At 42.9% G+C, this 27974-nt stretch overlaps 1 protein-coding gene across 1 annotated transcript in view; it reads left to right on the forward strand.

Moving 5' to 3' along the window:
* Positions 1-27974, forward strand: part of LOC126253219 (uncharacterized protein DDB_G0284459-like) — a 457157-nt gene that overhangs the window by 204482 nt on the left and 224701 nt on the right. Inside the window, exon 3 of the mRNA XM_049954404.1 lies at positions 26903-26961. Coding sequence (XP_049810361.1) covers positions 26903-26961 — 59 coding nt within the window. The remainder of the gene's footprint in view (positions 1-26902; positions 26962-27974) is intronic.

Consider the following 27974-nt stretch of genomic DNA (forward strand, 5'->3'; position numbering starts at 1 on the left):
TAGAATCCTGCGGTACACGGGAAGAGCGTCGTACGGGTTCAGAAGTGTGATCTAGAGGCAATGTTTGGATACAGAAATTGTGAAGGTGATCGGTTGGAGTTTAGCCACGAAGTGAATTACTTTGCCGGCAAGGAGCAACGAATTTTTCATATGACAATATGACGTTGGTATATTACTCTACATTGACAGCCCTGTGCAAGTTACATTGCTAAGAGCAAACTGGAGATGGCATTTGATCTATAGAATGGGCTTGTCTAAATTTAACGTGGCAGTAAACTTAATTGTATCCGAAGAAAGTCAAGAGTTTCTGATTCACGCGACTGTTACTTCTGAAGAAGAGTGCGGAAACTGGGGTCTGGAAATAATTTTTGAAGAGACAAAATGTTGACTGGCAGATGGTACATGGGAAGTTGGCGTCGAAGCAAATACTGTTAAGAACTATGAGACATTTACAAGACTAAAGCTAACAATTCGTTAACAACCTCATTACGAGGAGAATATACTCTCATGAGCAGTTGAATTGTAGATCCCTAGGTAATAGCATGTTGTGGTGTCACCGCCATACACCACACTTGCTAGGTGGTAGCCTTTAAATCGGCCGCGGTCCGTTAGTATACGTCGGATGCGCGTGTCGCCACTATCAGTGATGCAGACCGAGCGCCGCCACACGGCAGATCTAGTCTAGAGAGACTCCCTAGCACTCGCCCGGTTGTACACCCGACTTTGCTAGCGATGGTTCACTGACTACATACGCTCTCATTTGCCGAGACGACAGTTTGGCATAGCTTTCAGCTACGTCATTTGCTACGACCTAGCAAGGCGCCATATTCAGTTACTATTCTGAACAGATAATATTGTGAATCATGTACCGTCAAGAGCGACGTTCATCATTAATGGATTAAAGTGAAGTATGAAACTAATTACGTCCGCTTTCTGAATTCTCTTTCCTTGTCATGTTCCAGACATCACGTCAGTATAGTTCTTCCCTCCTCACGCCAGCCTGCGTGAGCTAAAACGCGTGCATTTCGGCCTCCACTAGTAACACGGTGTTGGCTCTTCTGCCAACACAACACATGTAGCATTCCTTTTCCCTCTGACGTCGATGGCTACGCGTCATGACAGCTCTCGAAATACTGATAGTGTTGCTGAACCATCATGATAGCTCAATTGCCACTCATAGCGTTCAGAGATTCATTGGGGATGAATAAATCACGCAGTTTTCATTAGATGATGCTTCAGATATGCTCTGTAGGACCGATTCAGCAGCGTAGGGCGTTTGACAGTTACGACACGTTGATGGTAAAATGATTTCAGTTGTTAGGCAACGTCATATTCCTCTTCACACTTTTTCAATGCTCGATGTCAGGATTCCACTAGTGACCGTGGATGGCATATTCACCCATACAGAGTCATCAGTGGAACCCTAAAGAAGTTCCCAGCTGAAGGATCGAACGTCGGATATTTAGAAGTTGGAATAGGAAAATGTTGCGTTCTGACGACTCAGCAGATTTTACCGTCAGTGGCAACAGCCACGAAAGCATGCAGACTTACATAATACTGGTACAATTTAGAAGTGATGATGTGGTGCATTGTCTTGTTGAAAGCAGAAGTCGCCTGCAGGTGTCCGTAAATGAGATTTCATGACATGACAGTAGGTCCCTTTATCGTTTGTAGCGTGGAAAAGCAACAGGTGAGTACTTCCTTGAGGCGTTTTTGTGAATTTGAAATTAATTCACAAGTGTGAGGAACAATTTGTAGCGTATAGGGCTGGAGAGGAAATCTCAGGCTGCCATTGGGAGTTATCTGTAATTTAAGCTGTTGAAGAACGCAAAGGATGGTTCCCTTTCGGCAAAGAATCTTACACGGAATTACTGTAGCGAACTGTTCGTTGTGCTGTGTGTATACTAGAGCACGTCAAAACGCTGCTCAGTCTCGCTCGCTTCTCGCTGAGTACGTAGCTTATTATCGCTGGCACAGGCGCTGAGGTGGGGATGACTGACGTCACACTACGAAACTGAGCTGAGACGAGGGTTGTCGAATAGGACGGGTGCCGGCCCGAGACTGCGAGAGCGCGAGCTGGCCGAGAGACTCGCATTATCGTAACGTAGCGGTAGGCTGTAAACTGTCACGGGACTAAACTCAGCATGAGTGGTTCCGGAACCGGGACCAGTGCAATGACTACCATCACAGAAGATGTTGTGTTGAAGAAACTTGCTGATGGGACGTACATTCTGATAAATAAAGTGGGAGTAAGGAATGGCAGTTCCAGTTGGGAAAAATTTAAGGCAAGCCCTTCAATTATTACTAAATAATTGCAGAATAGAACTTCCGAATTCGATACGTGATAATATTTGATTAATCGAATCGCTTCGTTTGTCTAGCATTTTTAATGAATTGATACGTTTCTTGTGTCCGTAAACGAAAAGAAAAATTGTCTTCGCGAAACATACATGAAGGTGTTTATTACGACTGTTTCAGGTGGTTGTTGAAAGAGATACTCGTCTTCCAGTTGGTTACGTTCAGTGCCAAAATGGAAATTGTGGAGCATTGCTTGCTTACAAAGGAAGCACAACTGGAATGAACAGACATAAATGTAAGGATAATCGACACTTGTCAAGCGTTGCAGCTGCCAGTGCTGATAAAATATCTATTACGGACAAATGTGTTTTAATGTGTGCAACAGACCTCCGACCATTTAATATGGTAAGTGGTGAAGGATTCATAAGCTTAGCTCAAGAACTGATAAATACAGGAGCAAAATATGGACAAATCACCGCCCAAGACGTGCTACCTTCCCCAAGGACTGTAGCACGACATATTAAGGAATTGGCTGATCAAGTCAGGAGTGAACTTATTCCAGTAGTAAAAGACGCAATTGGTAAAAACCAGTGTTCAATGACGTGCGATCTGTGGACAGACAGTTATCGTAAGACCCATTACCTGACTGTCACATCCAGCTATATTGATGAGTCAACGGACAAATGGATACTAAAAAACAGTGTACTCTTAACTACGAGGTTTCCAGATGTTGCCAAGACTGGTGAACATATCATTACGGAAATACATGAACAAATGGCAGAGTTGCAGATAACGTCCTCGGAACTAAGACAGGTTACTTTCGTCACAGATCAAGGAGCTAACATCATGAAAGCACTAGAAGCACACAAACGACTCCAATGTGTGATGCACTGTATTAATACAGCACTGAGGCACACAGTCAATGAAGGTTTCTTAACGGATGAGATTCCTGCAGTGTATGACTCCATCCTGACTGTACGTAACCTAGTAGGCTTTATGAAGCTAACTGGCTTAGTCACGAGATTAGATAAAATCTTACACCATGATGTAGAAACCAGGTGGAACAGTGTGTACACGATGTTAGACTCATTCTATTCACAGAGAGACCGAATAGAGACGATTTTGCGCGATTCAAACAAACACGAGATGATGATGTCGTATCAGAATGCGACTGTGGAAAGCGTTATTCAATTTCTGAAGGTTTTCAAAGAGGCCACGGACGATTTGGAAGGAGACAATGAGCCAACAGTACCATTTGTAGTGCCGTGGGTTTTGAAACTGATAGGTCTCTGCGAAACTGGAACCGACGATGTGACAATGTGTAAGCTAAAGAAGAGGGCAGAACTATTTATAAAACAGAAAGTTCTAAATGAACTACATGACATTCATTACGTGGCAACGTTCTTGCATCCCTGTTTCAAGGAACTATTAGTTTTTCCCGAAGAAAGAAGAGAAAAAATTCATCAAGATGTGCGAAAAATGTTAAATAACGTTGTTGATACGAACGTAACCAAGGAAGTCATGCCTTCTCCCACAAAAAAATTTCAAAATTGGCGAACATTCACCTCAAAATCGAAAGATGAGATTGAGAAATATATGAACATGGAGAGTCCAAACGATGAGATCACAGACCTTCTTTCATGGTGGAAAACAAATTCGTGTACCCTGTCTAAACTCAGCAAACTCAGCAAAGAGGTTTTCTGTATACCTGCCAGGAGTGCCTCAAGTGAAAGAAATTTTAGTAAGGCAGGGTTGGTACTGACTCAGAAAAGAAGTTGTCTAGATTCCGATCGCGTTAATGATATTCTTATCATCCATAACAATAAGAGAACCAAATAACCTAAATTTGAATCACAGAAGCAAAGGCAACTGACAACTGGTCTTCTGAGATGTGTACGTAATCAAATATAATACTGAGAAGTGATAAGTAATGACTGCGCAATTACGCAGTGAATATTACATACTTCATACTAAGTAAAGTAAACTGTTGTATAACTATGGTACTCAGGAGAACAGACTCAACTGCAGTGCAATATCTTCATAAATGGGACTGCTGAATTAAGGTTTGAGATTAATTTGCGAAACTATATTCTACATTATTCGTTTTGAATATGTACACTTTCTTTTAATAAAATGAATTTATTATTGTGTACTACGGTCGTTTACATCGCTTGAGTAGAAGAAAATTGGTTGTGTATAAGACGTTACTTCCTCACTGAATAACAGATTTATTCCAACGTACTGTTTAGCAGGTGGATCGGTTCCTCAGCTGCTGCTTTAAATCGTTTTTCTTTTGGGTGCTATTGTACGACTGCCGGTACAACAGTCTTTGGTTGGTCAATTAGTTAAATTTTCGATATATCATTTGAATGATTGTTTTATGGAAATGATGTGGAAAGAGCGTCTTTTTTTCTCTGGCTACCACCTTTTCAATAGACATTCTGCAATGGAACAGAAGGAGTTGTCCAGGAGAAGTAATTTTTAAGTTCGATTTAAAACTCACTTTGCTACCTGCCAGACATTTTAATTTTTAAGTTAGATTTGAACTTACTTTGCTACCTGCCAGACATTTTATGTTATTGGGCAAGTAATCAGAGATATTTGTTATTGCATATTGAACTCCTTTCTGAGCCACTGACAGCTTTAACAATGGGTAAGATCTTTTTTCCCTCTAGTGTTCTCCCTATGGACAACACTGTTCTTCTCAAACTGTGATGGGCTGTTTATAACGAATGTCAGTAGCAAATATATGTATTTTGACGGCGCAGTTAAAATGCCAACCTCCTTGAAGATTATTGTGCCTACATGATTTCCGTGAGTGAACATAGCATATTATTTTTACTGCTCTCTATTGTGCAATCAGTATTTTCTTTCTAAGTGTTGAGTTACCTCAGAACATCATTCCGTAACGCATTTCTCTTTGTTGAGTTCAAGCATCGTAATCTTAAGGTTCTTTCAGCTTTAGCAATAGGTGGATCCGGCTTTTTGTAGTTTTTCTTATGTCTGTTGCTGTGGTTTGTATATTTTCAGTCAGCTTTGGCGGCTTTATTTTTGTAATTACGTGGACTGGATTTGTTCGAATGTCTCAGTTTTGATTCGTTCGACCGAAATGTGTCTTAAATCTACCAGAATGCATTCATACACACCAGCACAACTGTGACATGTCACACGTGCATGTTCCTTACTAGTATACTTGTAACTCGGGTAGCCGCACACAGTACGATCCGCGTTCGGAACGGCCCCATGCGACCGGCGGTGCTGCGGGGTGGCCAGCCGAGAGTGTCGGGTCGCCTCGTTATCGAGACCGCGCTCTCGGAACACGATAATCTCGCAGGCAGCATTCTCGCTGCTCAGTCTCGCTTACGAGAACGAGCGGGAATACGGCGACAGCTGACGGCCTCTAGTGTATACGAATGGAGGCTGACCACACAGTAACAGGTTCCGCCCAGGTGGGCGTTATGAGGGTCTACGGACAAAGGAGGGATTAGCAGGAGTGAGTGTCTGGCCTTAAGTGGTACGCTCTTACAGGTAAGAGCTGAGAGGGCCGGTAACAGCTGCAGATGTCTGAAGCTAAGTGTTATTTGGAAATACGAAGACTCTGAACAGAACGAACACGCTAATAATTTAGGGTGAGGCAAGGAATACAGATGCAGTAAGCGTAAGAGTGATACGTGAGTCTAAGAAATGCAATGGTACGTACTCAAGCACCAACTGTAATTGCGGGCTTAAGTAGATTCTACACTGTAATTGTGTACACACTATAAATAACAAACAAGGCTGTCTTGCAAGGTGAACATAATTTCGGACAATGGCGTTGCACAGTAGTCATTATCACGAGTAACAACGCAAATTACCTATTATTAAATATACTTTGACGATAAGCGGCTATTGTCATATCAGAAATTACTCCACACATATGTTTATAAATGAAGCGATACGTGGTTATTAATGTATCAGATTAATTTAACATATTAACATATTAACCTTGTCGACAGTATGTACATCTTAGTCTTTGTAAACTATACATCCACATTTAAAGGAACAGTAATTAGTGTCCCTAGACATTGTATCAAATAATAATATGTATAAAAAAAACATAAAAGTAAGAGATATTCAGTCTAAAATTAAAGTTATTGCAACCATAGAACCATTTAATTTAAAAAGTTCTCATGCAACAAAAACTCTAAATCAATCATTAAATAATAAATACCCAGAATAATAATTATAGTTCAAGACAAAAATAAAGGAAAAGCTTAATGAACAAATATAAAATAAATACACAGAGTAAGATGAAAAACTTCATATCATTGATTCCACAAAACATTATTTTTAATTAAAACATTGAAGCAGATTTAAAAAAAAGAAATACTCGCCCTTTAAACAAGGAATGTTTAAAGGCAATCAATCTAAATTAATTGCAGAAATCATTGATTCCACAAAACAATATTTTTAATTAAAACATTGAAGCAGATTTAAATAAAGAAATATTCGCCCTTTAAATAAGGAATGTTTAAAGGCAATCAATCTAAATTAATTGCAGAAATCATTGATTCCACAAAACAATATTTTTAATTAAAACATGGAAGCAGGTTTAAAAAAAGAAATACTCGCCCTTTAAACAAGGAATGTTTAAAGGCAATCAATATAAATTAATTGCAGAATTATTAGTAGAGGAATAGTGGTCCTAATTTCAATTACACTTACATTTTCAGTTCATTTTCATTCCATTTCAATTGCACACTATGTGTGGAACTGTTGTAAGAAGGGTGTTATGTGGTGGGGAGATACTTGAACTGAGAGAGTAAAGTATGCGACATTGATACTAATGATGTAATGGGTTCACCTCCTTTGGCGCGATTCTTGCAGAGAGCTAGCGGCACTGGCCGAGACGAGACTGATCCAATGAACAATCTGCTCAGACATCGGGACCCTAATGGCTTCATACACTACTGGCCATTAAAAATGCTACACCAAGAAGAAATTCAGATGATAAACGGGTCTTCATTGGACAAATATATTATACTAGAAATGACATGTGATTACATTTTCACGCAATTTGGGTGCATAGATCCTGAGAAATCAGTACCCAGAACAACCACCTCTGGCCGTAATAACGGCCTTGATACGCGTGGTCATTGAGTCAAACAGAGCTTGGATGGCGTGTACAGGTACAGCTGCCCATGTAGCTTCAACACGATGCCACAGTTCATCAAGAGTAGTGATTGGCGTATTGTGACGAACCAGTTGCTCGGCCACCATTGACTAGACGTTTTCAGTTGGTGAGAGATCTGGAAAATGTGCTGGCCAGGGCAGCAGTCGAACATTTTCTGTATCCAGAAAGGCCCGTACAAGACCTGCTACATGTGTTGTGCATTATCCTGCTGATATGGAGGGTTTCGCAGGGATCGAATGAAGGGTAGATGCACGGGTCGTAACACATCTGAAATGTAACGTCCACTGCCGGCCGGAGTGGCCGTGCGGTTCTGGGCGCTACAGTCTGGAGCCGAGCGACCGCTACGGTCGCAGGTTCGAATCCTGCCTCGGGCATGGATGTGTGTGCTGTCCTTAGGTTAGTTAGGTTTAATTAGTTCTAAGTTCTAGGCGTCTGATAACCTCAGTAGTTACGTCGCATAGTACTCAGAGCCATTTGAACCATTTTTGTAACGTCCACTGTTCAAAGTGCCGTCAGTGTGAACAAAAGGTGATTGAGACGTGTAACCAATGGCACTTCATACCATCACGCCGGGTGATACGCCAGTATGGGGATGACGAATACACGCTTCCAATGTGCGTTCACCGCGATGTCGCCAAACACGGATGCGACCATCATGATGCTGTAAACAGAACCTGGATTCATCCGAAAAAAATGACGTTTTCCCATTCGTGCACCCAGGTTCGTCGTTGAGTACACCATCGCAGGCGCTCCTGTCTGTGATGCAGCGTCAAGGGTAACCGCAGCCATGGTCTCCGAGCTGATAGTCCATGCTGCTGCAAACGTCGTCGAACTGTTCGTGCAGATGGTTGTTGTCTTGCAAACGTCACCATCTGTTGACTCAGGGATCGAGACGTGGCTGCACGATCCGTTACAGCCATGCGGATAAGATGCCTGTCATCTCGACTGCTAGTGATACGAGGCCGTTGGGATCCAGCACGGCGTTCCGTATTACCCTCCTGAATCCACCGACTCCATATTCCGCTAACAGTCATTGGATCTCGACCAACGCGAGCAGCAATGTCGCGATACGATAAACCGCAATCGCGATAGGCTACAATCCGACCTTTATCGGAAACGTGATGGTACGTATTTCTCCTCCTTACACGAGGCATCACAACAACGTTTCACCAGGCAACGCCGGTCAACTGCTGTTTGTGTATGAGAAATCGGTTGGAAACATTCCTCATGTCGGCACGTTGTAGATGTCGCCACCGGCTCCAACCGTGTGAATGCTCCGAAAAGCTAATCATTTGCATATTACAGCATCTTCTTCCTGTCGGTTAAATTTCGCGTCTGTAGCACGTCATCTTCGTGGTGTAGCAATTTTAATGGCCAGTAGTGTAATTATCGATTATGAAATGTATCTTTCGTCCATCCTCGAATCTTTCGTGGCGTCGGGTGAAATCACACTCGTGGGCGCAGCCAGAATCGAAGTATTCTTGGTGGTGTGCAACGCTTGAGACAAATCGCGCAATTTACTGCTTCACTGATTTAATAGGAAATGTTTATAGCAGACACTGCTAAACGTGTAAGATCAGTCTCGCTTTGACTCACGGAACAGGATTAAACTTCCCAACTCAAAAGCCAATAATTAAAAGACCTGGAGCTATCTACATACTTTCAGGTAAGATTCCGAGATCCTACTACAGGACTGGAAGGACTGCTAACAGTTCAGTAAATCAGATTCGAATGGCTATTAGCAACTGCTGTTGATAATTAGCCTAACAACAAACAGGAACAGTGTCAAAAAGGAGAACGTCCCTCTGAAAACATCACTCTCAGATTTGCACAAAAACGAATGAACTTTGTTGGTATCAAATAACCCTACAAAATTGCATCACTTTTTGCCTAATCATTACTTACAGCTATCTAATGTCTCCAATTTTCCTCTGAGTTCTTATCTTACTGAACAAGTTCACACTAATTACTCCGCAACACCCAAAGAGAACTACAGGAAACCGCCTGAACAGATGTCGACGCCTACGCATGGGAGTGCACTTTCGAATACTTTCTAGGCTTTCCCTACCGGTAATGTAACTCTATTGATCCCAACGGTTCACTAACTCTAGACACCAAATCACAGGCTGTGAATAAAAGTATGGAAACGCCTAAAACACGACACATTAACATGCCTGATACGGTGTAGGCAAACTGTTGGTATTCGAAAAAGGTGCCAGCCGTCTCGGAATGTATAAATACAGGTCCTGTATGGTTTTCAAGAGGGAATTTTATACCATTCTTCCTGTGAAATAACGGCAAGTCCAGATAACAACGTTGATGGATGTGGATAGCGATTACGCACCCTTCTCTCCAAAGTGGACCACAAAGACTCGATATTGTTGAGATCTGGTGACAGTGGGTCCAGGACAGATGCGACAATTCTTCTTGCTCACAAAACCAATCCTGGACGATGTGAATTGTATGAATGGAGGCTCTGTCGTCTTGGAACATCACATTGGGGAGCAAACACCATACGATGAGGTGGACCTGATCAGCAAAAATGATCACGTAATCCTTGGCATTAATACAACCTTGCTGTTTAACCATGAGCCCAAGGAATATCACTATATGGCTGCCCAAATCATCACCGAAGTTCTACCATGTTTCACTCGTGGAGCGTAAACTCAGCCGGAAGTTGGAGATAGTGTGAAACAAGGCTCATCCTACCAAATGACTTTCTTCCGTTGTTGCATAATCCAGATTTTGTGGAACCTTTTTTTCTTGTTACATACGTCTGTATTTCTGAGTGGTTTTGGAAATCCAGCTTACCCTGCAGTTCCCTCATTCTGGAGCTCCCATCGTGTTGTTTTGTTGCTGACAGGATTCGAGAGTGCGACATTCTGCTCTGCAGTGGCTTTTGCAGCTGTCGATATCTTATTTTTCCTCGCAATCCTCTTCAGTGACCCTCTGTCACTTGCACTAGATAGATAATTTCGTCCTGCTTGTGACTTACCGCCGCGCGGGATTAGCCGAGCGGTCTGGGGCGCTGCTGTCATGGACTGTGCGGCTGATCCCGGTGGAGTTTCGAGTCCTCCCTCGGGCATGGGTGTGTGTGTTTGTCCTTAGGATAATTTAGGTTCAGTAGTGCGTAATCTTAGGGACTGATGACCTTAGCAATTAAGTCCCATAGGATTTCACACACATTTTTTTGTGACTTACCTGACAATGTTTTCCGTTTCCTCTGTATGCGGTTATCTCCGATACGGTGCCTCTTGAAGCACCAAACACTACGGCTACCTTGGTTATGGAAGCGCCCACCATACGAACGCCAACAATGAGTTCACGTTCGAATGCACTGAGCTCCGACATAATGCACTTACAACTACACAGAACACTGTTGTGAACACGAGTGCCACTTGCAACGTATTGACGACATTGCACAGGTGCCGCTCGTGATAAAATACAACAGCGCAACCTACAGGCTTAGCTATCACCTGCATTTATGTTCAGGAATGCATTTGTACGTTAAAACGCAAACTCCGCCCCAGAGGGCCCGCGACTTGCCATTTCAACCCCACAACGGTTGTTACCAGACTCCTCGATTTTGTGAGCTCCCAACTGCTCCACGAAATTGTTTGACACATAGGACTTTCAGCCAATCAGAATCTGAAGTATAACTTAGGCGCTATTATTGACCACTCCTCCTGCTTGCCGCACTTCTGCAGGACATTCAGAACCCCTTCTGCACCACTTGTCACGGGGAAACTCCTCTCAGTGCTAGCCAACCAAGTCGGCTCCACCCGGCACCCCTTTAGAAGCATTAGGGAAAAATCCAGCCCATACTCTTCAGGTCGAATGAAACGCCGATTATCCCTGATGCCGGGAACTAGCTGAGGCGACTATAGTACCGACACAGGGCTAGAACACCTTAGGTGCCCAGGAAATGATACGTTACAATTGTTCATTATTGTACGAGTAAGTTCAGAAATTTTTGTGACTTACAAGGGAACCTCCCCATCGCACCCCCCTCAGATTTAGTTACAAGTTGGCACAGTGGATAGGCCTTGAGAAACTGAACACAGATCAATCGAGAAAAGAGGAAGAAGTTGTGTGGAACTATGAAAAAAATAAGCAAAATATACAAACTGAGTAGTCCATGTTTAAGATAGGCAACATTAAGGAGTGTACCAGCTCCATAGCGCTGTGGTCCTGTGGTTAGCGTGAGCGGCTGTGGAACGAGAGGTCCTTGGTTCAAGTCTTCCCTCGAGTAGAAATTTTAATTTTTTATTTTCAGACAATTATCAAAGTTCAGGCACACACACACAATAAACTTCGTTCTCCAAAGTTCCAGGACATGTTCAGATTTGCTTGGACATATGTAGGATTTGACGGTGTACACACGGAAAAATTTGAAAACGTTAAAAACATATGTTTTGACAGAGCACAGGGAAAACTGTGCAACTGTGAAACTGTTGCATTCATTTGTTGCGGTTTATGAGACAAACTCTTGTGATTTCATCACTTTTTTGGGAGTGATTATCACATCCACAAGAAAACCTAAATCGGGCAAGGTAGAAGAATCTTCTTACCCATTCGCCAAGTTTACAAGTTAGGTGGGTCGACAACAATTCCTGTCGTGTGTCGTATAGAATATATCAGACGTGTTTTCATGTGGAGGAATCGGTTGACCTATGACCTTGCGATCAAATGTTTTCGGTTCCCATTGGAGAGGCACGTCCTTTCGTCTACTAATCGCACGGTTTTGCGGTGCGGTCGCAAAACATAGACACTAAACTTATTACAGTGAACAGAGACGTCAATGAACGAACGGACAGATCATAACTTTGCGAAAATAAAGAAAGTAAACTTTTCACTCGAGGGAAGACATGAACCAAGGACCTCTCATTCCACAGCTGCTCACGCTAACCACGAGACCACGGCGCTCCTCAGCTCACATTATCCTTGATGTTGCATATCTTTGGCATGGACTACTTAGTTTGCATATTTTACTTATTTTTTTCATAGTTCCACACAACTTCTTCCTGTTTTCTCGATTGATCTGCGTTCAGTTTTTCAAGGCCTATCCACTGAGCCAACTTATAACTAAATCTGAGGTGGGTGCGATGGGGAGGTTCCCTTGTAGTAGTACTGCAGTGAAGTTTACAAGTACTGTCGGTACGTTCATACATCAGGAGGCCACTTCATTTTAGTAACGTTACTGAAGTTCCTGAGCGATACATTCACAAATGTATTGATAAAAATACACGTTCGCGTGTAAATAAGCACTATGAGTAAGAACACTTTCTACTTGTTAGCGAATAGTGTAGACTTCTATAAAAATACATTCGTCCAATTCTTCACCATACTGAATGCAATAAAATATTATTAAAAATATTACCACTTTCCGCACAAGACAATTTAAATTACGATATGACACTATCTCCGGATGCTTACGCGGATTCCGATAGACGCTAACTGCCTCGTGTCCCTGCTGGTTCCGGGGCCGACAATGCCTCAAATCAAATGACAAGCGCCCGCACGCTACTTAAATGTTCAAATACAGGTATTGTATAAGGTGGGATGACAGCACGCTGACTGCCAATACGCACACTATGGTGCATTCATACGACTAACGGGCAAGACTGGTGCCCGTATTCTCGCACAAGGACTTGCACAGCAAATAATTCCATACTTCTCTGCAAAATTACCATTGACTTGAATAGCTCTGCAGTGTCAAACTTAACGGAATGAAAGTAGCAGTAGGGGATAATTTAGTGAACTGCTTAGCTGTTCTGGAAGTACGAAGCGTGTTTTATAAGTAAGTACCGTTTTGAAATTAAAAAAAAAAAGACGTGCTAAGATATCTCAATAATTTTATTTTTACATGGAACGCTGTACCTTAATCTACGCACTGACGCCATTACAGTCTGATTCTTCCTTGTTTACGTTGTGTACTGAGTGTTTAAGATGCCTCCGATAATTGTGAGTCCCGCCGACTGTGAAGTACGGGCTGTTATAAGGTTTCTTAGTGCTAAAGGCCTAAAAGCGATCGATATTCATCGTGAGATGTGTGTAGTTTACGGAGAAAACATTATGAGTGATGGAATGGTAAGAAAGTGGGTGAGAGCATTTGAAGATGGCCGCACAAATGTGCATGATGAACAACGGAGTGGGCGTCCTTCGGTCGTTAATGAGTTTGCTGCAGGAAGTGGACAATAAGGTGAGAGAAAACAGACGCTTTACGATTTCCTCCTTGCGGGATGACTTTCCTAATGTATCTCTTAGTGTTTTGTATGGCATTGTGACCGAGCACTTGAATTACCGAAAATTGTGCGCGCGTTGGGTGCCGAAAATGTTGACGGATGTGCACAAAACCAAACGTTTAGACCGTGCATTGACTTTCCTTGAGCGGTACCAAAACGGCAGTGATGATTTCTTATGGGTGGCCTACGTCACACCAGAATCAAAGCAACAGTACATGGAAGTTGAGCAAGGGCATCGTTTTACTGCAAGACAATGCCCGTCCGCATGTGGCGAATCAGACCAAATATCTCATCACATCTTTTCAATGGGAAACTCTAGATCATCCTCCGTACAGCCCCGATCTTGCGCCCAGTGACTACAGGAAGAAACACCTGGGTGGTTAGCGTCTCCAAGACGATGACGAAGTCAAAACAGTGGTGATGCAGTGGTTAACAAGTCAGGCGGCAGACTTCTATGAGGAGAGTATTCAAAAACCGGTACAACGTTATGACAAGTACCTCAATATTGACGGAAATTATGTAGAAAAGGAGATTAAGGTACAAGCTTTCATGTAAACATAAAATTATTGAGATCTTATCATCTCTTTTTTTAATTTCAAAACGGCACTTACTTAAAAAACACGCCTCGTATGTTACAATAATCACGTTTATTTGGCTGATCCGATTGAAATTTGGAAACCGAATAACGTATCATTTTTATTAAATTCTGTCACTTGAAGGGATCTGTCGTACACCACCCTTTCACTCCTCTACGCCTACGTGATAATTTACTCCTAATTAGAATTCTTTAGTTCTTGCATATGTGATGCATCACCATATGTGGGGGTTGGGTTATTTTGGGGGAGGAGACCAGACAGCGGGGTCATCGGTCTCATCCATATGTGGTTTTGAATGGATTCAGACCATACTGTCCACAGTCGTGTACTATGTACTGGTTTTCTTCAATTGAGGCGACTTTTTTCTCGTGCTTAGAATATTCATTGACAGTGTTCGGGAACTTCTGCTAATCGCAATAGCCAGTAACTCGCAGCGAGCAGTCGACCGCGTGTGGTTTCTGTGCCCTTTAGTGAAGAAGTGGTCCTAGCTGTCATCGCTGCTCATCTGGTTTTGTTGTTCAGCAATGAACCGACGAGTGGTTTGCTGTACCATGGCTCGTCTACACGTCATTTAGGCTAGGCGCAAATTGAGAAGCGTATAGCACGTGTGACGTGACACTAGACTACAGCGCGACACGCACGTGCCGCACGGGTCGCGCGGGTCTAGCGCATATTGCGACGCGTACGCCATACTTCGCACGCGCCGACTGGCGACGCTCTGCGCTGACTGAACCGAAGCGCGCGCAACCTCTTATCTTTCTCAAACGACTTTACAGAAACTATTCTCTGAAAATATATGATTTTTGCCTTACTTGTAGCGTTTATATGTCAGCTTCGTGACGAAGTGCCCATCACCTCGCTAATGACCATTCTTATTGTGATGTACACATTTTAGTGAGACACTACGCAAAACTCAAAAAGTTTGCAACGAAAATTAGGGGTCGCTATGATTTTGCGTTTGGTGCGTGTTACACCATATGTTGCTGCGTATGAAATTCAGCTAACATGCTGAATTTTTGTTTAGACTTGGGAGGAGATCTCTATCTGCCTCCGATCTCGAGAAAATGGATCCCATGTAGCGCGCTCACTTCCGATCTCACGCCCACGAGAATGAAATACTCGCAACATTTCTCGTATCTCCTAAACCGCTCGAGACATCGAAACGAAAGTTTGGCGAATGATAGCACACAAGGAGGAGAGTGTTTTGTCAATTATTAAACACACGGAACTTTCTTATCTGTGGCGATATATCACTACTTATAGTTCTTTTTTTATTTATTTCACTCCAGTGACTGTAATTTTTTAAGAGTTATCGACAGCTAGCGAAACAAGAGCTTCCTAGTATGAAAATAAACATGAAATTTCTTCTTTTATGTTACTGCAAACCGATACTACGAGGTTTTTCGTAAGCTATTGAGCTCTGTGATTGCCAATTACTTGTTTAATGAGGCACTCCGTTTCGGAATTCTGTCTCAATAGCTGATGTGAGAAGAGTTTGGCAAATTACATTGTGACAAAGGAAGTACAATTAAACCAGTCACCAAGAGAAATGTGGCCTTTACTCATAAATGGTGATGCTTCTTCGAATGAGAAAAAGTTAACAACTCACACAAAAACAGATTGGCAATTCTGTTGGAATTTTGGTGGAATCCCCGTAACCCATCGTATTTTTAACACTGAGCGACTGGAATGGAAACTTACCAAAGGATTTTATTCCTTCTCTTGATCTGAGCAGTATTAAAATAGTGACGAGCGTTCCTTCAGGCGGAATGATAGGCACATACCAGATACTGTTTACTCACCTAGGGCTTGCCAAACTGCCAATGCGTGATCGCGAATAAAATAGTTGTTATTGAGAAAAATAAATAATTGATCTGTCGCACAACACAGTGGTGAGTGTATTGTCAGCAGCGAAGGATAATGCGCGCAACAGGAATGCACAAGCTAGCCATGTGTGCCTTGTGAGACGGAGTTCGAAAAACATTGTCATGAAAGTAGATTTGCCTTTGTCAGCAGCACATTTCAACAAATTAAATATATCTAATCATAACTCTCTTTTAGGATATTCCTACTTTCGTAATAATACCGACCATTTTCTTCATTTGTGTTGCCTGTTGTTGTATAATTAGTTTATTAATGCTGATAATGTCCATGCAACAATAGAAATGCTTTTTCTCATCACGGCGAACCAATTAAAACATTGTTATTTGTGACTGCTTTTCGACTGTTTCGAGCTTGCAGTGGAAATATGTTGCTCACATGCATGTAGTACAGTGTGTCGTATTACATTATTACATCCATATCAGAGTAATCACAGTGAAACTTCTATACTTCAGATTTTGGACGCTTTTTACCAGATGCACAAAGGGATCACACCTGTGGAGATTATCCCTTTCTAAATTTTTGTAACAGATCGTACAGATACGCTAGCTTACTAGGCAGCGAGAAGATAAACTTGCTTTACTTTCCTGCCTTGATTCTTAATCACATGATTTTATAATATTCCTTGCTTCCTTATTCACTACCCTCTGTCCCTTCTTGCGATCCGAAAACATCGCGGAGGCAATATGGTGCAATTCCAGTGGCCAATGGCTCATCAGTTACTGAAGTATACATTTTTCTTGACAGAAGAAAAACAAAACAAAACTATGCACGTATAAGTAACAGAAAAGTATAACGTGCTAACGAAGAAAGCTGGAGCGTTTAAATGGCGAAAAACGAAATACTACCCAAAGGCAATAAAATTCAGTACACAGTAAGGCAAAATTTATCGTATGGGCAATATTACCAATGCTCATATGCGCCGTTCCGATGTGAGCATATGGCCGTGCTACTTTTCCGCTCCCCGCCTCAAATTTCCCACGGTGCTAGCGAGGCAAGAGCGACGCGCGGCGCGAGAAACTGTGCCTCAACCACAACGCCGCGCGACCTGGCGCAGGCGCGTGTCGCGTCCCAGTCGCGTCGCGTCGCAATTTGCGCGTTCCCATTTGAACCTGTGATGTTACAAAAACACGCGCTGCGCTGCGTCGCGCCACACGCACTATACGCGTCTAAATTTGCGCCTAGCCCAACAATCCGCTATAGCGGTCTGCGGCGCCTGTCACCAAAGCAGATTTGCCCATAGGGGTTGCCGCTAGCACCCGCTGAGTTTCCTGGTTCCTGCTGTTCAATGCAACCTTTCGTCAGCTGTGCTGCATATCGAAAATTTTGAGCAAATTACGTTGGTTGTTGGTGTCCGCTGGAAGATCTCAGAGGGATTGTTCAGCCACTTCCTTCGCTATTTGTGAGAGTTGTAAGTGTGCTAGGTCAGTGTGGACCTGTGGAGAATGTTTGTTGAGTTTCGTTTTGCGAATAAAACTGTCTACATCTTTTGATAAATTATTTATTTCGGCTACTGCAATCAACAGGTAACAAAGACTCAGAACTAGCAAAACAAGCTTCCTATAACACTGAAACATGTTATGCAGGTTTTAAGTTCTTTGATTTCTGATGATGCAGTAGCCGAAACGGCATAATAAATAAATTTTAATAAGCAATCTAGACGGTTTTATCCACTAAATATTCACTACGAGTGCGGACACATACAGGAAATTTATTTTTTATGGATGTCCAACCTATTGCATGGACGAGGGACTTCAGCTGATATATGAGAAAAAGTACCATCACAGCTGTAACTTGAGAATGCCTTTGTTGCCTCACATGACTAGTTTCGGCGGCACATTACCGCCATCCCCATGTTCCACCACTGCCAAAAGAGTATTAAGTTTCCTTGGAGCATTTATTGTGGAGACCTTCTTATCAGAACACGTAGGCTAGCTCAGGAGTCTGTACCCGACACCGTGTTGTTATTGTCTTTGTTAACGGAGTTTAGTGAGATGATGCCGTTGCTGATGACGACGAGAGAGTAAGGTTCAAATGGCTCTGAGCACTATGGGACTTAACATCTGAGGTCATCAGTCCCCTAGAACTTAGAACTACTTAAACCTAACTAACCTAAGGACATCACACATTTCCATGCCCGAGGCAGGATTCGAACCTGCGACCGTAGCAGTCGCGCGGTTCCAGACTGAAGCGCCTAGAACCGCTCGGCCACGCCGGCCGGCAGAGAGTAAGGGGAGATCGTAGAAACATAGCCTACTGCTTTCGAATAGCACGACTGGACTCGACGAGCTTAACATTCTCATCTGGCGTGTAGATCGGCAATGAGGAGTATCACAAGCCCACACTCTAGAAGAGACTGTGGAGGGGTTTCTGGTTTAATTCAGGACATCGGCGCAAAGTCTGGAGATCCAGATTGGGTGATCAGACACCCAGCGGTGTTTTAGTTTAATCATTACACTTCATTGACACGCTATAACGCGCACGTGGTCACAGTTACAACTGCCAGATCCACGGTGAGTAGAGGCAAATATGGGGCAGTTGCTGAAATGGAGCTGCAGAGCGCAAAAGAAGAAAATGATATGTAATAACATGTATCAGAAAAAGAATTTTATTTGACCTAGATGAAGGAGAAGTTATTTCTGAACAGGCGCAGCTACAGCTCCAAGGGCAGCGAAGTTTGTGTACAGAATGGTTCGGGATATAAATAGAATAGCATAAAATGAATATTTTTGGTTTCGCCAGAGATATTCTCGGATCCTCGTCCGGATTTCGTTTAGCGAGGCCTGTTTTCTTTTAGTCTTAACACGGGCGAGAATAAACTGCTAACACGTGCGTCGGTGCTACAGTAGGATGGCGCTCTCTCTTAATTAAACCAGCTGCTGATTGTGAGGCAGTTGGCCAAATGTCGCATGGTGCACACGGCAAACATAGTCGATGACAGAGGCGTACTTACCAGTAGTGTAAAAGCAACGTTAGCAATCATGGCTCATAATTTACAGATAGCAAACATTTTCAATGATCATTTCTTAAAGGTGGCAGGGAATATAGGGTGAAGCAACTTTGTTAAAGTAAACAAGATGAAGTAGCATGGAAGGGGAAAAAACAGCTGTGTGTTCTAAGAAAGCAGTTGACAAAAAAATGTAACTAAGGGGATTTCTCGCCAACTACTCCTTTTAAAATCAAGAAATAACATGAAACTTCCTGGCAGATTAAAACTGGGTGCCGGACCGAGACTCGACCTCGGGACCTTTCGCGGGCAAGTGCTATACCAACTGAGCTACCCAAGCACGACTCACGACCCGTCCTCACAGCTTCAGTTCTGCCAGTACATCGTCTCCTATCTTCCAAACTTCACAGAAGCTCTTCTGCGAACCAAGCACTTGGTAGAGCACTTGCCCGCGAAAGGCAAAGGTCCCGAGTTCGAGTCTCGGTCCGGCACACAGTTTTAATCTGCCAGGAGGTTTCATATGAGCGCACACTCCGCTGCAGAGTGAAAATCTCATTCTGGAAACATCCCACAGGCTGTGGCTAAGCCATGTCTCCACTATATCCTTTTTTCCAGGAGTGCTAGTTCTGCTGGTTCGCAGAAGAGCTTCTGTGAAGTCTGGAAGGTAGGAGAGGAGGTACTGGCAAACTGAAGCTGTGAGGACGCGTCGTGAGTCGTGATGGGTAGCTCAACTGGTAGACTCCGCTGCAGAGTGAAGATATCATTCAAGAAATAACATTTTTTCATTTTGTGTTAACACCGTTTTCGATAATATTCTCGGCGAGCTTGTTCTCACATAGTTGGCAGTATATCACTAGCTAAAGCTGCCTTTCTTTTCTCTAAGAGAATTTGAAATATCTGTTCCAACGTCCACTCCCATGCTCTGCAAGCGACTGTGGAGTGCATGGCAAAGGGTACTTTCCATTGCACCATAATGGCTTCCTCCCGAACATTCACGTATGGAGTGTAGGAAGAATGACAGCTAAACGCCTCTGCGCACTCTGTAATTCGTATACTCTTAAGTTCGAGATGCCTACGTGGGCGATACGCAGGAGGTTGTATAGTATATTCCTTGATTCATCACTTACAGTTGCTTCCAGAAACTTACTAAATACACCGGGATGACAAAAGTCATGGGACAGCGATATGGCGATCTACAGATGGCGGTAGTATCGCGTACACAAGATGTAAAACGGCCGTGTATTTCCAGAACTGTTATTTGTACTCAGATGATTCATGAGAAACGGTTTCCGACGTGATTGTGGCCGTACCACGGGAATTAACAGACTTAGAACGCGGAATGGTAGTTAGAGCTAGACGCATGGCAGATTACATTTCGGAAATCGTTAGGGAACTCAGTATTCCGAGATCCACAGTGTCAAGAGATTGCCGAGAATACCAAATCTGAGTCACTGTCTCTCACTACGGACAACGCAGCGGCCGACGGCTTTCACTTAACGGGCGAGAGCAGCGCCGTTTGCGTAGAGTTGTCAGTGTTAACAGACAAGCAACTCTGCGTGAAATAGCCACAGAAGTCAATGTGGGACGTACGACGAACATATTGCTTAGGACAGGGCGGCGAAATCTGGTGTTAATAATGTATGGCAGCAGGGGACCAACGCGAGTGCCTTTGCTACCCGCACGACATCGCCTGCAGCACCTCTCCTGTCCTCATGACCATACCGGTTGCAGCCTAAACGACTGGAAAACCGTGGCCTCGTCAGGCGAGTCCTGATTTCAGTTGGTAAGAGCTGATTTTGTAGCGTACGAGTGTGGCGTAGAGCCCACGAAGCCCTGGGCCCAAGTCGTCAACAAGGGACTGTGAAAACTGGTGGTGGCTCCATGATATTGAGGCTTTGTTTACAGGGAATGGACTGGCTCCTCTGGTCCAACTGAACCGATCATTGACTGGAAATGGTTATTTTCGGCTACCTGGAGACCAAGCACCTATAGAATTTTTATGGATGACAATGCACCACGTCACTGGGCCACAGTTGTTCATGATTGGTTTGAAGAATATTCTGGACAAATCGAGCGAATGTGCACCGGCAACACTTCCGCACTTATGGATAGCTATAGAGGCAGCATGGCTCAATATTTGTGCAGGAGACATCCAACGACTTGTTGAGTCCATGCCGCGTCGAGTTGCTGCACTACTCCGGGAAAAAGCACGTCCGACATGATATTAGGAGGTATTCCATGACTTTTGTCACCTCAGTATAGGCTTTCACGGGACAGTTTGCATCTATCTTCAAGCTTTTGCCGGTCTAGCTCTTTATTCATCTCCGTGTCACTCTCCCATGGCTCAAGCAAACCTATGACCATTCACGCTGGCTACATTTCTATATGTTAAATATCTTCCGTTAGTCGTATATGGTATGGAGCCCACACACTTACGCACTATTCTGGAATGGGTCGCAGGAGTGTGTTGCAAGCAGTCTCCTTTGTTGACTGATTTCATTTCCTCATTATTTTATCAGTGAACTGAAGTCTGCCACCTGCTTTACCTACGACTGAGCCTGTGTGATCATTCTATTTTATATCCATACAAATAGTTACTTCCAGGTATTGTTTGAGTTGACCGATTCCAGCTGGTTCATTGATGTTGTAGTCATAGGACACTGTGTTTTCTCTTTTTGTGATATCAAAACTTTACATTTATGGGTATTTAAAGCAAGTTGCCTGTCTCTGCACCACTTTATCTTATCAAGATCTGACTGAATATTTTTTTTTGTACGACACTTCATTATGAACAACTGCATCATCCGCAGCGAATCTGAGTTTGGTATCAATATTGCCTCTAGGGCCATTAATACACATGAACAGCAGTAGTCCCAGCACACTTCGCTGGCTCTCGCCCCAATTAACTTATGCATTTGTCGGCCACTTTCAACATACCATGCTACGTCCACCACACCAAAAAATCCTCAAATTAATCAAAAACTTCGCTTGGTACCTCAAACGATGTTACTTTCTACACTAAACGCATATGGGGTACTGAGTCAAAGTTCAATATGACGTTCTTTTAAAAGAATGTTCATGTCATTCCTCGTGTTTCATTGTTAGCAACGACGTTTCTTGTGAGAAATGCCATTCTACAGATTTTAGTTACCAAATTGTCTGCCATGTCATGGGAAACGTTTCAAACTTATCCGTAACATTTTATGTCGAGAGCGGATGAGTGACACATTGTACGTGGTGTTGGAAAGATGCTTTCATCTAACTCTTCCACTTGGTGCTTGTTGAAGGAACAAACTTATATGGAAGAAATAAATAAGAAAAAAATCCTGTCGAAGCCTTTGATTGTTGTAATGAAAATTTACTTGAGAAATTAAAGTTTTATGTTAAAGGCTCTTTATTGTGTAGGTGGATACTTTTCCCTCATAAAAAAGTGGAATGCCACACACTGGATTAAAGGCATAAAAGTAACCTTTTAATGACGGCACTTGAAATATAGAGTACCTCGAGGTTTCCTAATGGGTACATTCCTGATTTTAGTCTACATAGAGAATCATTCAAATTCACTAACAAACTGTTCATCTCATGTAGTGATGGCTGGTGATATAAGTAATTTAATCGAGAATCCAGGTCTGCAACTTCATTTCATGAACTCCCATACAAACAGTTTAAAGGAATACAGAAGTTCCTCTACCAGAAGTAGGCACTAACGCTCATCACTAAAACAAACATTATGTTTCAGATACTTTAGTACCCAGTCGGATAACAGACTAAGATGTGACTATAGCGCACTAACAAGCTGGTCAAGAGCTCTGTTCGTCACGACAAGCACTTAACGATATGACTCATTGTATTGGTTCGAAGAGCAACGTGGTATGTAGGTCTCACCATGTATCAAAGATTGCTTACGTCAGCTTTCCAGTATCCAGAATGAGATTTTCACTCTGCAGCGGAGTGTGCGCTGATATGAAACTTCCTGGCAGATTAAAACTGTGTGCCGGACCGAGACTCGAACTCGGGACCTTTGCCTTTCGCGGGCAAGTGCTCTACCAACTGAGCTACCCAAGCACGACTCACGCCCCGTCCTCAGCTCCAGGAGGCGAGGTACTGGCAGAAGTAGAGCTATGAGGACGGGGCGTGAGTCGTGCTTGGGTAGCTCAGTTGGTAGAGCACTTGCCCGCGAAAGGCAAAGGTCCCGAGTTCGAGTCTCGGTCCGGCACACGGTTTTAATCTGCCAGGAAGTTTCAGCTTTCCAGTATATTTCCTCCACAATGGCATTTGTCGGTGTACACTACTGGCCATTAAAATTCCTACACCACGAAGATGACGTCCAAAGACGCGAAATTTAACCGACAGGAAGAAGATGCTGTGATATGCAAATGATTAGCTTTTCAGAGCATTCACACAAGGTTGGCGCCGGTGGCGACACCTACAACGTGCTGACACGAGGAAAGTTTCCAAGCGGTTTCTCATACACAAACAGCAGTTGACCGGCGTTGCCTGGTGAAACGTTGTTGTGATGCCTCGGGTAAGGAGGAGAAATGCCTACCATCACGTTTCCGACTTTGATAAAGGTCGGATTGTAGCCTATCGCGATTGCGGTTTATCGTATTGCGACATTGCTGCTCGCTTTGGTCGAGATCCAATGACTGTTAGGAGAATATGGAATCGGTGGGTTCAGGAGGGTAATACGGAACGCCGTGCTGGATCCCAACGCCCTCGTATCACTAGCAGTCGAGATGACAGGCATCTTATCCGCATGGCTGTATAACGGATCGTGCAGCCACGTCTCGAACCCTGAGTCAACAGATGGGGACGTTTGGAAGACATCAACCATCTGCACGAACAGTTCGACGACGTTTGCACCAGCATGGACTATCAGCTCGGAGACCATGGCTGCAGTTACCCTTGACACTGCATCACAGACAGGAGCGCCTGCGATGGTGTACTCAGCGACGAACCTGTGTGCACGAATGGCAAAACTTCATTTTTTCGGATGAATCCAGGTTCTGTTTACAGCATCATATTGTTCGCATCCGTGTTTGGCGACATCGCGGTGGACGCACATTGGAAGCGTGTTTTCGTCATCGCCATACTGGTGTATCACCTGGCTTGATGGTATGGGGTGCCGTTGGTTACACGTCTCGGTCACCTCTTGTTCGCATTGACGGCATTTTGAACAGTGGACGCTACATTTCTGATGTGTTACGACCCGTGGCGCTACCCTTCATTCGATCCCTGCGAAACTCTAAATTTCAGCAGGATAATGCACGATCGCATGTTGCAGGTCCTGTACGGACCTTTCTGGATTCAGAAAATGTCCGACTGCTGCCCTGGCCAGCACATTCTCCAAATCTCTCACCAATTGAAAACGTCTGGCCAATGGTGGCCAAGCAACTGGCTCGTCATAATACGCCAGTCACTACTATTGATGAACTGTGGTATCGTGTTGAAGATGCATGGGCAGCTGTACATGTACACGCCATCCAAGGTCTGTTTGACTCAATGCCCAGGCGTATCATGGCCGTTATTATGGCCAGAGGTGGTTGTTCTGGGTACTGATTTCTCAGGATCTATGCACCCAAATTGCGTGAAAATATAATCACATGTCAGTTCTAGTATAATATATTTGTCCAATGAATAACCGTTTATCATCTGCATTTCTTCTTGGTGTAGCAATTTTAATGGCCCGTAGTGTATACATATCAGCTTCCACAATCAGAATGTACTGTCTTGTTTAACGATCAGATTGGAATTATTTATTCTGACGGAAAGAATTTCAACAAGTTCCCAACAATCATAAAATAATACATTCGAAAATGCCACATATTTAAAAAAAAAAACTTATTAGCTACCGGTACTCCTCTCACAAATTATTTGACTGGATTCAAGGATGAAAGAGTCTTCATGGGGGAAAAAAGTGTAAATAGGCTTCTGTCGTTCTTTGACAACGATCAGGGAGTCAATATAAATACTAAACTAGTAGTTGTAGATAAAGGGCAGCTGTATAATATAACTGAACAAGCACCAGATTTTTCTAACGTCGATTTTTTCAGTTATTTATGTGCAATACGATTTCAATTCAGGAGATGTGCAGTGTTTGCGTGTAAAATGTTATCTGGAATTTCGAAGACTAAATGATACTCTTTCAAATTCTGAAGGTGGCAGGGGTAAAATACTGGGAGCGAAAGGCTATTTTCAATTTGTGCAGAAACCAGATGGCAGTTATAAGAGTCGAGGATTATGAAAGGGGAGCAGTGGTTGGGAAGGGAATGAGACAGGGTTGTAGCCTATCCCCGATGTTATTCAATCTGTATATTGAGCGAGCAATAAAGGATACAAAAGAAACGTTCGGAGTAGGTTTTAAAATCCATGGAGAAGAAATAAAAACGTTGAGGTTCGCTGATGGCATTGTAATTCTGTCAGAGACAGCAAGGGACTTGGAAGAGCAGTTGAACGGAATGGACAGTGTCTTGAAAGGAGGGTATAAGATGAACCTGAACAAAAGCAAAACGAGGATAATGGAATGTAGTCGAAACAAGTCGGGTGATGCTGAGAGAATTAGTTTAGGAAATGAGACACTTAAAGTAGTAAAGGAGTTTTGCTATTTGGGGAGCAAAATAACTGATGGTGGTCGAAGTAGAGAGGATATAAAATGTAGACTGGCAATGACAAGGAAAGCATTTCTGAAGAAGAGAAATTTGTTAACATCGAGTATAGATTTAAGTGACAGGAAGTCATTTCTGAAAGTATTTGTATGGAGTGTAGCCATGTATGGAAGTGAAACGTGGACGATAAATAGTTTAGACAAGAAGAGAATAGAAGCTTTCGAAATATGGTGCTACAGAAGAATGCTGAAGATTAGATGGGTAGATCACATAACTAATGAGGAAGTATTGAATAGAATTGGGGAGAAGAGGAGTTTGTGGCACAACTTGACTAGAAGAAGGGATCGGTTGGTAGGACGTGTTCTGAGACATCGAGGGATCACCAATTTAGTATTGGAGGGCAGCGTAGAGGGTAAAAACCGTAGAGGGAGACCAAGAGATGAATACACTAAGCAGATTCAGAAGGATGTAGGCTGCAGTAGGTACTGGGAGATGAAGAAGCTTGCACAGGATAGAGCAGCATGGAGAGCTGCATCAAACCAGTCTCAGGACTGAAGACCACAACAACAACAACAACAACAACAACAACAACAACGTAGTTCTAGCTTCACCTGAAATAGCTGATGACAAAAGTCATGAACTGCAAGTTATAGGTACTAACGGAGCACAAGTTCGGATACGTTCAGGATGGGGAAAGAAATTGGCCGCGTCCTTCACAAAGACGAATCATGGAAGACCTAAATCTGGATTGCCATACGGGAGCTTCATTACCGATCACCCCAAATGCGAGTCTCCTGGTTTAATCATTGTATTATCTCACTCACCAATATTTTTGTATAGCTTGAGGAGAAGTAGCATAATAAACATAATAAAAACATAATAACTGGAAGTAATTGAATTACATAAACATCAGTCTTTGCGATAAAAGGAGAATATATTATATATGGTTGTTGATGATCGCCTAATTATACAATGATTATTGTTAATCAAACACAAGTAACAACAAGGGTGCTACAAATTCCTAAATGGTATCCTGTATCTTTTCGTTTCAGCTAGCATTTAATTTTTTGCTAAATTTCATTTAAATTTAGGCACTTGGAGCAAAAATCTTAGGATTCTACATGTAGTAATTGTGTCGCATTTTCTTTTCGTTGCAGCAACTAACTGAGGGGAAGCTGGCACTCTGGAAACGAGATATAAATCAAAGCAAAATTCGGTAAGTGGACACCCTTGTCACGTTTGTCTACTAAATCAATGATTTAGCGGCTGTTTTCTGCATTACACTATTACAGAGAAACCACAGGAATTACACAACAAAATAATTTGGGAACTTGCTTATTATCGAAGAATTTTAAATGGTGAAATTCGGTTTCTTCATGTATTTTTTCTACCTTGAGAAATTCAGGAAACATACGCCACGATGCATTAGTATACAATGACAGAAATAGGAAGTGCTACACCATAATGCACCAGTCGGGTATTTCTCAGACTTTGTGGAATTTGAGCACCATATAATGAATAAACTTTCATTACATCTCCAATATCAACATCAGTGTGAGATGTGACCCCCACGGACACGAATACTCATCCTTTTACTTCCGTAACTGAAACAGAAACTGTATCATTTCATGGAGGGTTATATGAATGTCTACGTCTTCCTATCGCATCCCAGAGATGCTCCAAGGTTGACAAATCACGGTATCAGGCTGCCCGAGGCACGGCAGTCAAAAATCCGTACTTTATTCCACTTGTGTATTGATGTTGATGACTTGGTATTGCTATCTTATCAATGTGGATTTTTGTGTGTGAAATTGTTTTCGTCAAATATTTTTCAACTTTGTATCTTTGATCATATGATAATGGGATACGCTCGAAACGCGTAATGCAATAATGAAAAGTTCAACTAACATCTTGTGGCTGTTATTAGTCTTCAGAATTTTAATTTTTCTCGGTTTCAGTGCCTTCTGTCAATGGTTTGAAAAATGTTTCAGACAAAACTTGATTACTTTTTTATGGAGAATCCGAATCTGCAATAAAAAATGGTTGTTTCCATTTAAGATTTACAAGTTGCTCGCCGCCCCACCCAAGGGGGCGGGGGCTGGGCATCACGTCCCCCTTTGAGTTTACGAAGTTGTCTTACCCACTATTTTTAACCGATGTATAGTTTTCGAGATAATCTCATCCGAAACTTCAGATGGACCACCCTGCATGTTACTAGCCTCGGCATTT

This window comes from Schistocerca nitens, chromosome 4, assembly GCF_023898315.1.
Source record: "Schistocerca nitens isolate TAMUIC-IGC-003100 chromosome 4, iqSchNite1.1, whole genome shotgun sequence".
Lineage (NCBI taxonomy): Eukaryota > Metazoa > Arthropoda > Insecta > Orthoptera > Acrididae > Schistocerca > Schistocerca nitens.